This window comes from Neopsephotus bourkii, unplaced genomic scaffold, assembly GCF_033783945.1.
Source record: "Neopsephotus bourkii isolate Nb327-2 ecotype Australia unplaced genomic scaffold, CSIRO-AGI_Nbou_v1 NB_1600, whole genome shotgun sequence".
Lineage (NCBI taxonomy): Eukaryota > Metazoa > Chordata > Aves > Psittaciformes > Psittacidae > Neopsephotus > Neopsephotus bourkii.
In genome coordinates, this window is record NW_026902076.1 from 620,616 (window position 1) to 637,893 (window position 17,278).

General features: G+C 39.7%; 1 protein-coding gene across 4 annotated transcripts in view; it reads right to left on the minus strand.

The window, feature by feature from the left end:
- KIF13B (kinesin family member 13B) overlaps positions 1–17,278 on the minus strand; it is a 133,529-nt gene that overhangs the window by 34,548 nt on the left and 81,703 nt on the right. For all 4 annotated transcript variants that reach the window (XM_061372169.1, XM_061372167.1, XM_061372171.1 and 1 more), the window contains exons 18-29: positions 16,176–16,338; positions 15,004–15,150; positions 14,355–14,504; positions 13,361–13,489; positions 11,645–11,815; positions 10,617–10,774; positions 8,816–8,948; positions 7,731–7,877; positions 5,309–5,338; positions 2,789–2,888; positions 2,338–2,464; positions 733–788 (exon numbers count right to left, since the gene is read on the minus strand). In XM_061372169.1, the coding sequence (XP_061228153.1) occupies positions 733–788; positions 2,338–2,464; positions 2,789–2,888; positions 5,309–5,338; positions 7,731–7,877; positions 8,816–8,948; positions 10,617–10,774; positions 11,645–11,815; positions 13,361–13,489; positions 14,355–14,504; positions 15,004–15,150; positions 16,176–16,338 (1,511 nt within the window). The remainder of the gene's footprint in view (positions 1–732; positions 789–2,337; positions 2,465–2,788; positions 2,889–5,308; positions 5,339–7,730; positions 7,878–8,815; positions 8,949–10,616; positions 10,775–11,644; positions 11,816–13,360; positions 13,490–14,354; positions 14,505–15,003; positions 15,151–16,175; positions 16,339–17,278) is intronic.

Here is a 17,278-nt window from a genome sequence, read left to right on the forward strand (position 1 = left end):
AGATGAGCAAACCATAAATGTAAACAGCATTGCAGCAAATACCTCCTCACAACAGGCAGAATGCCACCTCCCCACTCTCACCTGATGCTTCTAACACATGTTAACCTTCTTTAAAACATCTTAACAAGAATTTGTTCAGCTGATGAGGCATTGCTGGCTCCCTGGATTATGTTGGGGTTGCTGCTTTCTTGGCTACAATTTCCCATCTTTGATAGAAGTATCTGATAAATACATTGTTTGAACCAGATCTTGTATTTGGATGTATTGGACCATACATTGTTTAAAAGAAACACACAATCACTCTCCATAAACTAATTTGAGCTAACCATGCCATATTTTTTTGATATTTAGATCTTATTATCAGTGACTTTACATTTTCTTCTAAGTCATCGGAAAAGAAATTCTGAGAACTCAGAAAGAACATTCCCAACAGTAACTTTTAGTTTACACTGCTATTGTCATACACTCCCTTAGATGTACTCATTTTGCTATTTCTATTTCAGGTGTAAAAAATATGAAAAACATTGTAATTATGAAAATCTATGGTCCTCCCATACATAATCTGTCTACTTTGAACATTAAACAATGTTTTAGTGAAAAACATGTACTCCCAAATTAATCCACCTGCCATTCCAGGCATGCCTTCATTTTATTAGCATGGTTAAATTCTATAATGCCACTGGCTGTATAAAGTTTGTTTCAAAGCACTCCGTCATTTTAAGAACCACTTACCATTCAAGTCGAGGAAAATAACAGGAATGTGAGTTTCCATACCAGGCACCGGAGTCCTAAGATGGAAGACAGGGACAATGGTAGCATTTAAACTAAGACAGATTTACTCAGCACACGTACCTTATGATACAAGCCCCAAGTACATTACATTCAGAACAACTGCCATTTTAAGCCAGACTATTGATAACATTGGCAAACAGTTTTATTTTAATTTACTGGTGCAGATTCCAAGAGACTCAACTAAATTGGTATTTCTTTTATCCTAGCTGTCTTAGAATTATTATATTCTTTGACCTCTGCTTTCAGAGAGGTTTTCTCCCTCTAAAATGCTAATAGCAAAATTAACTTTATTTACTCTGACACATACATTTATTAAATGCAACCCCCTCTGCATTAGTAATGGCAGTGAAGACAGCAGAGTGAAAATCAGAGCATCCAGTGTCAAAGTTTTTAAACTAGTTTTTAAACTAATATTGATCTGCTACACTACACCGTTATTACTCTTTCTTACAAACCATACATATTTAAGAGTCAAAGCTGCTATTTAAGGTATCTTCCATGGAAGAAGAGGTAACAAAGGTGGTGTTATGTTTGTTTTAAAAACAAAATAGTCCTTGGCTAAGCACTTTAAGCTACACAACATTAATAAGGAAATAAAAATGTAACATGAAGCACAGAAGACTTTAAGGTTGCAATCTTAGCTGTGAAAAAAGGGCTGTAGCCATCTCAAGACAAACTTGGACTTGATGAACTTTATGGTGAACAAGAGTAGGAGTCTTCTGTAATATATATGGTGCTAAAATAACACTAAACATTTCCTCTGGTCTGAAAGTGTTCAAAACTGATTCTTCCTCAAGGAAGTTTCCTGCAGCTCCACTATTTTTCAGCCTAGTCCAACACTTTGATGTGAAGGCTGATGTCTTTCCAGCAAGCATTTGTCATTTTTATGTTTCAGAATTGCTAGCTTCAACAGACTTTAGCTTGAAACTCCATGACACTCGATTCCATCAACAAATACTGTTAGATGTTTGCTCAGAAAATTTTTTCACAAAGTTGAAAGCAACTGAAGACAAAAGATTTGAAGTGAAACAACTTTGCCTCCTTATCTACAGTTGTTACTCACAGCTGCTACAGTACAGCAGTCTTAAGTATAGTGTAACTTACTATTTTTAATGTTTAGAAAATTACATGGAACACTTGCTGACTAAACAGACTGTGCTCAAACCAGGAGTGCAACAAAATGCTCCTGTAGATGCAGTTTTATTATGACAGAGCAGCCTTTTAAGCGAATGAACTAGGTAATTAACATATTAGCTAATTTTTTAAAATGGTAAGTGCAATGGTAATAAATATTGATCCTGGTTTTTCAGAAGGTCAGAATTACACTCTGATCAATAACAGTATCGTTTACTAAATACCATTTCTGAATTTCAGATAGACAGCCTAATAAAATAATTTACGCAAGAGGCCTAATTTTAACAACTTTGCTCATATGGTGCACAGAGGCCAGATTAAGGAAAGCAAAAAATGGCAATGATCCAAGCCAGGAACAGGCCATGCATCATTTTTACATTCGTTCTTGCATATGGCAATGTATGTTCATACCACTCTGCTGGAGCTCCAGGAATCCCACTGCCAGCAGAAGGAACCATTACAGCATTCCTTTCTTCAGTGAGTGTTAGCCTCATCTCTAAAAGCTGTGCCTCCCGATCCGCATCATCTTCTGTTTTATCTGAAGAAGCAGGATGTTAGGCAGGACAAAAGAGAGCATTTCTTATTCAGTGCCTTATCATGTCTCAGTGATCTTATACCAGCTATAATAGAATAAAACCTCACTCTGCTAAGATATTCAGCACACAAAGAAGAAACACACAGTATACAAGAACAATTTTATATAGGCTTCTCTAACTTTAGTTTCACTGAAAGCAAATTACTGGTGAGTTCAGAGATTCAACTCTCCATTAACTTCTTTTATAAATTTTACAATACATTAAGATAAAAAATTATGTGAGCATGCCTCAATATATCACTATTGTTACCTTTGTATTTTGCTTACCAGGCTTCCCAACGAGTTTCTGCAGTTGTTGATCAAGATACTCTTGCCGCTTTGTTAAAGCACACAGCCATTTCCGACGGAGCCTCTCCAAATCCCTATCCTGTAAAGAGGAAAGTAGCCATGATAAATATTGACCCAAGAAAGCCAAGGTTTCCTATTTGCGGCTTACGCATTTCCTCAACACTTCTGCTCATCCTGTACCCAAGAAGAAAATGAGACACAGAGCAGACCTCCAACAAATCACTTAGCTCTTCTCTATTTTCTTTTGCACAGGACAACTTAAACAGAAACTTAGAACAACTGAGGTTGGAAGAGACCTCTTTGGAGATTGTCTAGTCTAGCCCTGCTCTGTGCCCAAAGCAGGGTCAACCACAGCAGCTTGCTCAGGGCTATGTCCAGTTGAGACCTGAATATCAACACAGATGGAATCTCCACAACCTCTCCAAGCAACTTCTTATGCGAAGTGCAAACTCACTGCCTCTTTTCCATTAACTGGATACCACTGAGAAGAGGTTGGCTCTGTCTTCTTTACCCCTTCTCATTTACATACATTGACAAGATCCCATCTGAGTCTTTTCTTCTCAAGGCTAAACCCCAGTTCTCTTACCCTTTCTTCACAGGTCCAAATCGCTAACTTTCCACATCTTATTTGAATTAGTTTTGTTTGCCAGCTTGAGACATCCTTCTTTAGCTGTTATTCTGTATTTCCCAGCTGAACAAACTGCATTTTATACATCTTTGCCCCCCAAACTAGCCTTAAAACTCACTACTACCTTGTGGCAAAGCTGGAATCACCAGTCCTTATCCATCACTCACTGTTCCCACTCAGTGTTTAGCAGCCTCATTTTAGGAATCCATCCCTGCCCTGCATCACGTAACTGTCCCTAGTTCTGGCATTTGCAACTAGGTCTTTTAAAAATATTTTTTCTGAAGTGCTCATGTCTTTCAAAAAAAACCACAAAAACCCACCTCGGTGTCCCTAAGAACACTCACTTCATTTGTCTCTTGTGTAGAAATGCTCAGAAATGATGAATGATACCCTACATGCAGTATGTTGGGTGCCACAAAGATGAGCTATCAGCTCCAGGATGCCTTCAGGCAAGTCTCTTTTACAGCAGTTCAGATGCATTCCACATCAAAGTATAACACATATTTTGTCATGAAAACTGGGTGGATGAAAGACTATAAACTACAGTTGTATTACTCAGCTGCAGACCCCTTAAGTATGCCAGAATCTATCAGAAAGCGTTAAATGTCTGGTTGCTCTCATTTTACAAAGTTGAGATCTATAACAACGATGTGCTTTTGTAAAGTTATTCACAAGAAGATGAGAAAGGTATCACAGATATTGTATCTCATCAGCTCTCTTTTAAGACTCATGTTACTGTGACATTATATAGAAAAAATAGTGTGATGTTTCGCTGCGGTCTTCGGGCTCCAGGACCAGAATCCCCCTTCTTTGCCTAAGGGTTGGTGACCATGCAGTGTACTCCAGCTGTCTTACACATAGCACATTCATAATATGAAACAGCATAAAGTATTTGACTGCAACACTCAACACTGCTATGCCTATTCTTGTTCTCTATCAGGACAATTTCATACAATCATAGAATGGTTTGGGTTGGAAGGGATCTTAAAGCTCATCTAGTTCCAATCCCACTGCCATTGGCAGGGACACCCTTCCACTTGACCAGGATGCTCCAAGCCCCATCCAACCTGGCCTTCAACACTGCCAGGCATGGGGCAGCCACAGCTTCTCTCAGTAACCTGTGCCAGGGCCTCAGCACCCTCACAGGGAAGAACTTCTTCCTAAGATCTCATCTCAATCTCCCCTCTGTCAGGTTAAAGCCATTCCCCCTTGCCCTATCCCTACATGTCCTTGTCAAAAGACCCTCTCCAGCTTTCTTGTCAGCCCCTTTGGGCACTGGAAGCTGCTCTAAGATTTCCCCGAAGCTTTCTTCTCCAGGCAAACAAACCTTGGACTAACTCAAACAGCTCCTTCTTATACTGGGGCTCCAGAGATGGATGCAGGACTGCATGGAGTGTTCTTCACCAGAGCAGAAGAGAGGGGGAGAATCTCCCCCTTGACCTGCTGATCACATTCCTGCTGATGCAGCCCAGGACACAGTTGGTTTCTGGGCTCAAGCGCACACTGCTGGGTCATGCTGAGTTTCTCATTGACCAATGCCCCCAAGTCCATCTATGCACGGCTGCTTTCAATACCATAGTAGGTCAAGAATGAAGACTCCTTCCCACAGAACACCAAAAGTGAAAAGTAATTGGATTTTGTTTTGGAAATACACATTAAGGGTTCTTGCTCTTTCCCTTCCACCTCTCTAATCCACCACCCAGCCTTGTAGCATAACAATCTACACAATTCTCAAGCTTATAGTCTCTTCAGTAGATAGGGTTTCTGCATACCCAGCCAGTACAGCAAAGACAAAATACTGGTCCTCCTCTTAAGTGTTTTAATCTAAAATGCATGAGTTTGTAAAAACAAAAAGGATTCAAAAGTTTTACCTGATAACTGTCCATTTCATCCTCTTCTTCCTAGGCCAAAACATACAAAACCATGCCATTAATTTATTTATATCAGGATACACACTGAATGCAAAAGGTGTAACTATTTTAGCAAGTCTTACATAAAAGTCTGAGCTTAGCAATAGTATGATCCCAAAGACTCGCTGCTATCAGCTCATCCAGACCAATCCAACAATTATAATGGAAAAATGTCACAGAGATATAGCTACTACAAATCTTTGTAATTGGAAGCAAGTGTAACACTTGAATTGCCCTAAGAAAGAAAGACAAGTATTAGTGAAACAACTTGAAACCTGTTGATCCCGCACAGCAAAGAAAAATGTGCTGGTATAAGACTTCAGTATCAATATTACAGCAACTACTGAAAAATCAGTCTGGCATAAAGGATTTCAGGTAAGCTTGCTGTAGCATCTACGGGAAAAAAATTGTAAACATCTAAGCCAATTGTTAGGGAGTTTAAGTAAGCATGTCACCCCAGGAGTTGCAATGTAGACTTTTGACATTTGGACTTCCATTATTTTCTGATAGGAGACACCACCTTTCATTCTCAACATTTATCACAAGCAGAGCCACTTGCAGTGAGAGTAAGCAGAACTGCCACTCCTTCACAGTGAATGGAGAAGCAACGAGGGCTCCAGTCCTCACGGAGTTATTACTGATCTAGTTAAGCAATAACAAGCCACTGGAGTCTACTTTCATATCTAATAATGAAAGCAACAACTTAGCTAAGCTAAAATGAAAAAGCCATATAGAAGAGCATTTTCTTAGTTCAAGATCTTCAGAAAATCTTTCATATTCCATAGATACTGATTTACTTGAGACAGAGAAATGCTAAAAAGGGGACTAAAAACCCAGGTGCTCAAGTCAGAAGGTTACTGTAAGATAGAGAACTAATAAAACATGGTTTTCAACAGCCCTTTCCCATGTGGGTTATCAGTGTCAGACACAACTCAGTAGTCTCTCTCTCAAGGGGAGTTTAAGTCTTTCTTCTTGAAAGAATATGCTATTTTGTGGATTGCTAGCTCTGTCAGATACTGTTGAAACTGGTCAACAGATCAGGAATTCACTGGGGAAGAAACAGGATGAGACAGACAGGATGCTCACCTGGGACTTGTCTCCTGAAACAGGCTCAAGGAGGCATATGTATGTTGCAGGTGTGTAATAGCTTTCAAATAAAATTTGCAAGAATCATTCACTCTTTCTTGGTAGAGAAAAGTCTCTTAAAAAATTTGCTCCATTCAGGAGTAAAACAGAAATGACAGTTTACTTGTTTCATAGGACATGGGTATCAAAAACTGCTATGATTGAAAGGCAGCTACAAAAGCCTGAAGGTAAAATTGCTAGCAGAAGCATAATGGGAAATGAAAGCAATAATCTGCCTAGGATGCTGCTGAAACATGAGGTTTCTGCAAGGGAGGAAAAAATTCCCCTTTTTGTACCCCTGACATGCAAAGGGCAAGGGGCTGTTAAGGTTAGGAAACAACAAAAAAAACTAACTACTTCAGACCTCAAAGAGAAAAACAATACTGATTAAGCTAAAAAACAGGAGCAGACACAGGCTGAATGACAGTCTGTCAACAGGGTAAACATTATGGAAAGCTGGGAGATGTCCCCAAAACTACCTGACGTTTAGTTGGCCTTGTCTCAAGCAGGGCAACTAATCAAACAAGTCTGGAGACTTGCTTGTGCTATTGCACCCGATTTTGGCTTGCTCACTTCGAGCAGTGACTAGATTTTAACACAGCTGTTGGGGGAAGAAGTCAAACTGCACCAGAAACTGATAGGAGACAATCCCTAAAAAACCCCAACAACAATATACTTGCAGTTTAATATGAGAAATAGCGCTTCTGGGGTTGTCCAACTGCTCAACATTTACTGTGGGTCAACAACTGGTTCATATAATTCTCACATTTGTAACTCAACACTGTTTGAATACATGTTGCACATAAAATCGCTGCCATATTTAATATTTGAAGTAAAACCTACTGGACAAAATCCTAATGAATTTTAGAAGCTTCAGTGTTTTCTTCTTTGAATGGTGTGTTAAGGTTGTGCTGCTTTTATAGACAGGAAAAAGATACCAAAACCAGAAAAGACACAGAAGGTAGTCTTACAAACACTATTTCACCATGGAAAATGATTTCTGATTAAAAAGATCTTCCACAACACTTTCAAAAAGACAGAGGTTTAGTTTCAAACTATCCTGACTAATCACTAAAACCACAGTCAAATTTTCTTGATATTGCTTTATATGTTTAAGGAGTTGGTTAAAAAATATCTCCCAAAACCAAACTAAATCTTAAAATGAATGGAGTTGCCTCCAGCTGTCACACAGGACACCACTTCATGCTTTTACATGTCTTGGAAATAGCCATAGATGACAGGAAGTATTCACTCTTACCTGGTAACTTTCAGGTAGTTTTTGTGACTTGACATGTTTTATTTGAACACAGCCAATGCCAACAGATAATATGGATTCCTCCATCAGTGGCAAGGTCCCGGATTCCTGTACAGATCTCACTTCTACCTGAATTCGTCGAGACTGCCCCTGCCGAAAAAAACAATTGGAAATGCTCGTAAAAAGAATAACAAATACTAGAAGCTTAATGACAGAGAGACCTCTAGTGGCAGTTATTCGCAAGCACCATTATGTTTTTATTTTGTGAAGAACAAAGTGGTGGGCACTGCGATCTCAGTGTCCCAGTGTTGAACCCTTCTGTTGCAAGGATTTGTATTCATAGGATTGATATATTTACAGAAAAATAAAAGTTCAGCATTCAGCAACTTCCCAGTTTACTTTTCTGGAGGATTTTTAAAACATACACTTATAGAAATTTATTTGTAATACTTCCAAAGGCAGGTGGGTCTCTTCCCCACCTATAAAAGAGGAGAAAAAAATAGCCTAATTTTGTGAGCTACTGGAATTTTAGTAAACTTGATTGAAAATTATTACCCCTGATGCTATCAACGCAGCATAGTAACTGTTCTTTATAAAACCCACAGGAGAAAAAAGATGGAAAAAAATCATCAAAGGAGTTGGGAAGTTTGGAGGTTCAGCTTATATCTGACTTTTACTAATTCCTTGTGTGTTCTATGGGCACTTTCAAATGTTAACTACTCAGTTAAGCATTAACAATTTAATGCATGTAGGATTCAAAGAACAAAGGAGTGGTTGGCTGGAAGGATCAAATAAAGGCGAACTCTGAACCTCTTTAAAAAATTATGAAGTCCAGTTGAGACTGACGACTGTTCTTGCAGGTGCTATCCCAGAACAGAACATTGCAAAAAGACTGCCCGTAAGCATTTGATCACCTTTAAATCTGAGCTTATGTACACTGGCAGTTTCACAAAACCGCGAGGGACTCCACTCTTTTCCACTTTTTGTCTGTTCTACACAATAACTTATTTTGTGTCCATCCCTTTACCATACAAAATAGCAGCTTCTTGGCTTTTTTTTTCACAGCCAAAATATATCTGCCACCTTACCTGTCTGAGCTGGAAGATGCCTCCTGTGCACACATCCCTGGCAGGAGTCACCTCAACCGGGCAGTATTCCCCATTCTCATTCAACTCTAGAATTTGAACCCAGAGTTCTACTTTTCGCGTTACTTCACTCCACCTGCAAAATATGTCAAATATGGTTTCTCTTTTTTCTTTTTTTTCATGAAGAAAGAAGCAGCACAACAGATTAGCTCAGAATACAGACTGAAGAAGCAAAGGAACAAGTCAATATATGTACCATTTCTAAGTGTATATAATCATAGAATGGTTTGAGTTGGAAAGGACCTTAAAGATCATCAAGTTGCAACCCCCCTTCTATGGGAAAGGATTGGGTTACCAGCTGTACAGTTATTATAATTTTACTAACAACTATTTCAGTTAAAAATCAGAAGTAAGCCTCTGCAATCCAAAACCCAATTCCACTGCCTTTTAACATTTATGGTTTGAACTCAGCTACTGCCACAGAAGCCCAGCATGGTTAGTCCTATCAGAAGACAGTGTAATAAAATATGATGCTGTCTCACAAGCTTTCAAGATACAGGGGACTCTCCTGAATTTCAGGAACTCCTGTTGGAGCAAGTCCAGAGAAAGCAACAAAGATACTCTGAGGACTGGAGCACCTCTGCTATGGAGCAGGCTGAGAGAGCTGGGCTTGTTCAGCCTGGAGAAAGGAAAGCTCTGGGGAGACCTCAGAGCACCTTCCAGTGCCTCCAAAGGGGATGACAAGAAAGCTGGAGAGGGTCTTTTGATAACAGCCTGTAGGGACAGGACAAGAGGGAATGGCTTAAACTCACAGAGGGGTGAGTTAGATGAGATCTTAGGAAGAAGTTCTTCCCTGTGAGGGTGGTGACGCCCTGGCACAGGTTACTGAGAGAAGCTGTGGCTGCCCCACATTCCTGGCAGTTTTGAAGGCCAGGTTGGATGGGGTTTGGAGCAACCTGCTGTAGCGGAAGGTGTCTCTGCCCCTGGCAGGGGGTTAGAGCTGGATGATCTTTAAGGTCTCTTCTCACTCAAACCATTCTATGGTTTTATAGCCTCTTTTTTCCATCTCCTTTTTGCCATATTTTCCTGACTTTTCTTTTAAATTTCCCTACCTTTAGCTTAATGTTCAGAGTGCTCAATACAAGTTTAGGCTGGAAGTAAAAAGGTAAATAATTGCCAATAAATTAAGGTGCAGAGCAGCCTTCTAATTGGAGACGCAAATCAAGGAAAGCATTTAAGAGAACACTACTAAGCTTCCTTTGGGGACAACAAACAAGAAGCCCCCTTCAGTCTGAATTACCATACTGTTGCATATTTACTCCAACTGAAGTAATTAGCAACACGGCTCTTCCAGTGGAAGCACTACAGGGATGACATTTCATGGTCAAGAATGAATTGGAGTCAGACCTTGAATAAATATATCAGCATACAGCCAGGACAACCTCTTGCTGTTTTAGGCTTGATAGCTCTTTCTGGATCAGTCTAGCATAACAATATAAAGGAAAATAATCAGCTTGCTCTTTTGTAAAACACAGATTGAGTTTGCCTAGATAAAAGGGGCTTCTAAGTCTTTCAAGTTTTACTACTTCTAATTTGAAATAGAGATGGGCATTTCTCCTCTTCCACTTTTTCAAAGCCTACTGACAACACAATGTATGGTGTTGAGTCTACAATCTCAAATACATGCTCAGTTGTCTTCAGTTCAAAATTTGACTACTTATCTAAAACCTGCCTCAAGAACTGGGCACCTGAGACAGGGATTTTCCTGAAAATTCTAAGCCAAGGATCTATTTTCCACATTTACCTGTCACGAAGGCTGCGTGTTTTGGCTTGAATTATTCCCAAATCCCACAGGGCTGGATTTTTTCGGTCACCACTCTGCTTGTGCCCATATACTTCTATTGCCAAAGCACCATCGTAAAGATGTTCCATGAAGTCTTCAGAAATATTTACAGAAACTTCCTGTAAGTGACAAATCAGTTGCTGACTGTGGCTACACAATGACTTAGGCTTAGAGATTTATTGTCTTGGCTTTAATATAAGCATGGAGTAAAGTCACCCTGGTCTCCATGCCACAATATAAAGGAAAGAAAGAACTGTCACCTTCATTTGTAAAATCAGGAGGGCAAGGCAACAATACGTGATTTACTGAAGATTCAAATCTATAAAGAGCTGAAAAATGATCGCACGCTGTTCCAAGTCATCATCTGATGGTTCCAAAAAAATTAAAATCATATTTTCTAATATTCAGTCAGAAAATCAAAGCTCATCAGAAGGTATTGTATTTATTTAGAAATTAGAAGCTGAACAAATTGCTCAGTGTAATAACAAATGACAAAGAACGAGAGGAGAACTCAGATAATTTGGCTGGGATTCATCTAAACTGACTTCATCTATCTCTGTTAAAGATGCCTCCACTCAGACAGTTGCTCCAAAGTCAATGGGAAGAAATGGTCTGTTCTAAGCTGCATGACCTAACTTTTTGCTACTTTAATCTACTACATTAGGATAACAGGCATCATGTCCCAGGACTGGGACATTTCTCTCCACTACATCAGAGTCTAAAGTGATTCATGCTCAACTGCATCTTTACTGTGGGTAAGCTAATATAAGTCTCTGCTGAACAGATTACTTGCCTTTATTAACCCACTTCATCTACCGTGATTCCCACACCAGTGAACAGTGTAGAATAATTAAACTTATATGGACGCTGAAGATGTTTGAGTTCTTATTAAAAATGGTATTAGGGTATAGCCTCATGAAATATTACAACGTGAGTGAAACTGCCTACAATTTCATTAATAAAATAGAAAAAGAAAAAAAATACTTTACATTGCAGTGATCAAAGACAACCATGCACCGTGGCTCCTTGCTGACAGAGGATAAGGAAGGATCCACCTCAGGAGCAACATTGACTGGCTCCAGTTGATCCCAGAAAGTATATTTGCAGAACACAAAGTTGGAGAGATGCTGTGGCAAACCTGTAGCCTGAAGTATTTTAATCTAGAAAAGAGATGAGAAACGAAGGAAAAGCACTTATTCATTAGACATAGAGCTAAAATATTTTCTGTTGGAACAATGTTGTTCTATATCCAAAAGATAACCAAAAACCCCAACAAACCAAACAAACTCAAACCACAAAAACCAAACCAAAACAAAAAAACCCTCACAAAATAGGAATTTCTTCACCAGCACACACGTGACAATATCTTGAGTGCACTGGCGGACCCTGGTCACTAGATGTCATCAGGCACATATTTCTTGGGAGTAAAAGCTAAAGGGCTGAATTTTACAAACACCCCAAAACATCTTATTTTTAATGGTGAGATGCAACGAAAACACTGTCATTTAAGAAGGACACAATGAAAATCTCGTAATTCTACCTAAACCTGGCTACTTTATTCTGAAAATCCCTGTTTATTCTGTGATGCTAGAAACAACACAAAAACAAGCTCAACAGTACAGAAGTAGCCTGTCCTCTCCTGCTCAAAATCAAGGCCAAATAGAAACCAGAAAGTTTTGTATGTATCTTCTGATCTAAATGAAGCCACCGTATTAACCATGCTATTTAATAAACTTCTATTCTCCATTTGTCAAGTTAAGATAAAATTAGACAGGCTTCTATAGTAAGGCACACTCAAGATCCTCAGGAGGATATGTTTCTCACAGCAATATACCATACTGCTTGCAAGCACTTGGAGCTCTGTGGGACAGGAAAAAACATAAAAAGGAATACAACTGCCCCAAATTGTTCATATTGTCCAGAAGCCAGCGAAGTTGGGCACCACTCCCTCCCAGTGCTTTTTGCCTCTCTTTTCTTAGCTGTAGCTTAGCCTATCTTGTGTTTTACTACAACATGAAACTGCTAGTAAACACTTTCCTTTTATTATTAACAATAATAAATACACCTGTATGTATTTCACAAACTGATATTTAGAGAGAGAAATACTGAGAATGATTCACAGAACAATGGGAGTTTATCAGGTTCTGACTCCTTTTTAATTAGTGTAGCTCCAATCTTAGAGCACAGATCTTTCATTTCCAAGACTATAATGATCTTCATGGGCATACAGTTGAATTAATACATTGAAGACTTTAAAAAAATCATGGAAACTGAAAGGAACAAACCCCATTTAGTTATCTTGTATTATTTTAGCCACCCCAGGAATAAAACACTATGAGAAAACACAGCAATGCTTCAGGACAAACACTGGGCCCCAGGTCATTACATAAGGCCATGAAACAAATACAGCAAAAGTATTAAACTCTGTGCATACAACTGAATCATTAGGTACAGCTAAATTATTTGCCCTATTTTTATTATTTTTTTACTCCTGAAACGTCAATACAATTTCATACACTCAATCAATGAGTACAAAGACAGGACTCTGCCTCTGTGGTTGCATACTGGAAGCAAACATGACACACGAGGTTCCAAAGAGACATTTAAGGTCCAGAAGCCAACAAACCAGGGACTTCTTTAAGATTTAAGACTTGGGATGGAAAGAGAGAAGGTTGCTCATAGGTTGGGATATAACTGGAACTCACCCTGCAGACAAGCTTTCTCTCCTGAACGTCATTTTCATTTGAATAGTCTGGACTATCCTCACCTCCAACCAACCTGTCGTCTATCTCTCCACTAACTCGAACAACTTCAACGTGGAGACGACCAGATACCTGATAAAAAAGAGAGTAAGAATTACCTGTGTGCCAGAAAACAGTAACAGCTTCCTCCCTTTTCAGGTAATTAAAGCTACTGCTGCTTACAGTGTGTAAGCAGACTTTTTATTCCTTTCTATTATCTTGTACTGTGCATTTGTTGCATGAGATGAACACTTTGGAGCAAGGCTCAAAGAGCCTTTGTTGTAAAATTACAAAGTAATCAGCCACTAGAGTAACTCTGGGAATGGCATACTGCAATTTCACCTTCACACCAGTCCCTAGAGAGTCTGCAAAGTTCATGTTATGCACAACATAGAGAATCATAGAATCATAAAATGGTTTGGGTTGTATGGGGCCTTAAAGCTCATCCAGTTCCAACCCCCTGCCATGTGCAGGGATACCTTCCACTGAGACAAAGTTGCTCCAAACTCCATCCAACCTGGCCTTGAACACTGCCAGGGATGGAGCAGCCACAGCTTCTCTGGGCAATGAATTAAAAACACCCAGAGATTGAAGAATGTTACCTGGCATGCTCTAGGTGCCTTTGAAGTTGTTCTTACAGTATATATTTAAAAGCCTATTCTTGATAGTAGTCAGTGAAAGCCAGTGGGACTCACAGTTGTTTTATGAAGTATTTATTTGGGCTGCTTCACTCACAAAGCTGCTTACAAAGCTTTTCCTCATTTTACAGTCACCATGATGGGAATCAGAACTGTCTGTACAACTCTTAACAAGTTAGTATGTGATTTGCATAATTCCAAGTCGTTAGCAAAGAGCCTGTCCACATGAAACTGGAAAATACCTACTGTATGCTGGTAATGAGATCCACAGGCTTCAATTAAATAATTAAGTAAGGATATATTATGGAAGAATGACAAACCTCTCCCTTCTGGTTGATGATTGGAACAGCATATTGTAGCTTCACATCATAGAAGAGGCACTCAAGAAAAACATTAGCTACTCCGATAAGGCTGTGGTTTTCCTGCTCATCATAGAATGGATCAGCTCGCCTGAAGTACGCCCTCATCACCTTCAATCAAATTCATAATAATGTAAGAAAACCAAACTTTTCATGAAAAAGCTTTCAAAGTGTTGCGCAACCAACCTAATGAAAGAAAAATGGACTCAAGCAATAGGCCAGACTAGATCACAAGAATGGTAACCTGAATTTTATTTTGGACCAAGTATAAGGCCTGTCCTCAGCAAGTTCTCCTTAATGTCACCAGAAACAGAGAAGTCAGCCTGAACACCAACTGCTATTGTGTTTACATATGGCTTCTTACTGTACACTTGATTCTATCACCAAACTATGTATGCAAACAAGCATCAAAGTGACAAAAAAAGGCTTAATGACATGCTGAAGACCACTTCAGTACCAGGAAGCTCAGAAAAACTTCCCTCTCTACATACTTCCTCCCAACCTTCTCCCTCCCCCTCCTGAACCAAAAGATTTTCTTACATCTGCTTAAACATAAAATTTAACAGGGATGTAGTTCTATCAGCACAATACTGGAGTAATTTTTACTTACTGGGTTGTCTTCCTCACAGTCTTTCCACTCCTGGTAAAGATCCCTCATATCTACCAGTCGATTCTCCAGCTTTTCCAGTGACCAAATCTGTTTGCCTTTCCCTTTCCTTCTCACCTGAATAGCAGGCTCACTGAGAATTGCCCCTCTCTATGAAACAATTAGAGACATAAGTAAGTAATTTGTGTCACAACAAGGAAAAGACAGTTTAAAACCAATACAAAACTGAGAAGATCTTTGGCAAAAGTCTAGATTCTGTTCTTTTTAATTCTAGCTTCAAATTCAAGTATGACAGACTCTGAGCTTGGTTGTCACAGTATATTTGTGTTCAGTTTAACTGTGAAGTCTAATCACAGCTACAGGCACTAGTTTCCATGGCTTTTCACCTTACATAAGTATTAGAAGTAGGAACATTTAAGCATTTCACAAATATAAAGTTACAGCAGGCCTGGAGTCCCAGATAAGATTCCTACTGTCTGCAACTTTCAACTACTGCAAACACTTAACCCTCTTTACCATCCTGTTTCTAGGTGTGCCAGAAGATGAAAAAAAAAAATAAAAAAATAAAAAAAAGCAGACAACAGAAACTTAAAGTAATTGATAAAAATTCTAATCCTGGAATAAAATACATCTACAGCACTCATGACAGCATAAGTATCCCCAAAATATTGAGCTGATGTCAAGAACATGAATAATAACAACTTAGGTAGCCAGCCCGAGACATGGATGTTTGGGTTCAGTTTCCTCCTTCAACAATTTCTAAGCTCAGAACAAATAACCCAAAACCTCTCTGCTCCAGCTCCTTCCTCCACAATGGAGATGACAGCATTTTCCCAGCTCACTAGGCGATGGAAAGCCAAATGTCCACAAGGAGATGGTACTTGAAATAGATGTTACCTAACCTACACAGATTTGGTCACTCTGCAACAGAAACAAGTCTGAACTTCAACACCACTGGAAAGAACTTGGATCAATACATGTATCAGTAAGATAATATATATCAGGTTTTCATGGTAATGAAATAAGATAAGAATGTAGCATGCACTAACAGAGCCATATTTAATACCCATGACTAGACTGGCAAACTAGCTAGACCACTAAAGTCATAATACAACAAAGGTGAATGCTAAAGGGCAAACATACTGAACAATTTTGTTCTATTAGGGCTACCTTACCTTACTGTTAGCATTAAGGCTTGAAGCTGGGATCTGGAGGGTAACTTTATATTCTGTCCTCTTGTCCAGTTCTTCTCCGATAAAATTGGCTTCTCTCACATATAAATTGGCTTTAACAATCTGCTCTCGCAGCTTTCTCAGGCTGTGGGTCAGCATTTCTTCTCTAAAAAAGGGGGATATGGAAGGGGAGACAGGAAAAAAAAAAATCACAATGTTTAAATATTGAACTGAGTGCAAAACAAATCATCCCTTGACAGGAAGGCATCTTAACATCCAACTGGGGAGTCAGCTTCATCAGGGGCCCACTTCAATGCCGCTATGCCAATGCACATAGCACGGGGAATAAACAAGAGGAATTAGAGACATTCACACACTTGCAGGGCTGTGATCTTACTGGTATCACAGAGATGAGTGGAGTGTTGGAATGGAAGGATAGAGGCTTTTCAGGAAACAAAGGCTGAGGTGACAATGAGGGGGTGTCACGCCCTATGTTCATGACCAGCTGGAGTGCATGGGGCCATGCCTGGGATGGATGAGGAGCTGACTGAGAGCTTATGGGTCAAGATTAGAGGGAAGGACAGGTGACAATACAGTGGAGGTCTGCTACAGAAGACTTGACCAGGAAGACCAAGTGGATGAGGCCCTCTGTAGACAGACAGTAACTGCCTCCTGGTCACAAGGTCTGGTCCTCATGTGGGACTTCAACCACCCCAGTATCTGTTGAGTCAATGAGGAGAGAACAAGGACCTTGTTCTTGCCAACAAGGAGGGGATGGTGAGGAATGTGAAGCTCAAGGGCAATCTTGGCTGCAGTGACTGTGAAATGGTGGAGTTACTGATCCTTAGGGTGGTAAGTCAGCTGAAGAGAAAAGCCTTCAGACTGACTCAGCAAGTCCAGAGGAAGCCATGAAGATACTCTGAGGGCTGGAACACTTGTGCTACAGAGACAGGCTGATGGAGCTGGGCTTTTTCAGCCTGGAGAAGATCAGAGGCTCTGGGAAGATCTCAGAGCAGCTTCCAGTGCCCAAAGGGGCCAACAAGAAAGCTGGAGAGGGGCTTTTGACAAGGGCCTATAGGGACTGGACAAGGGGGAATGGCTTTAAA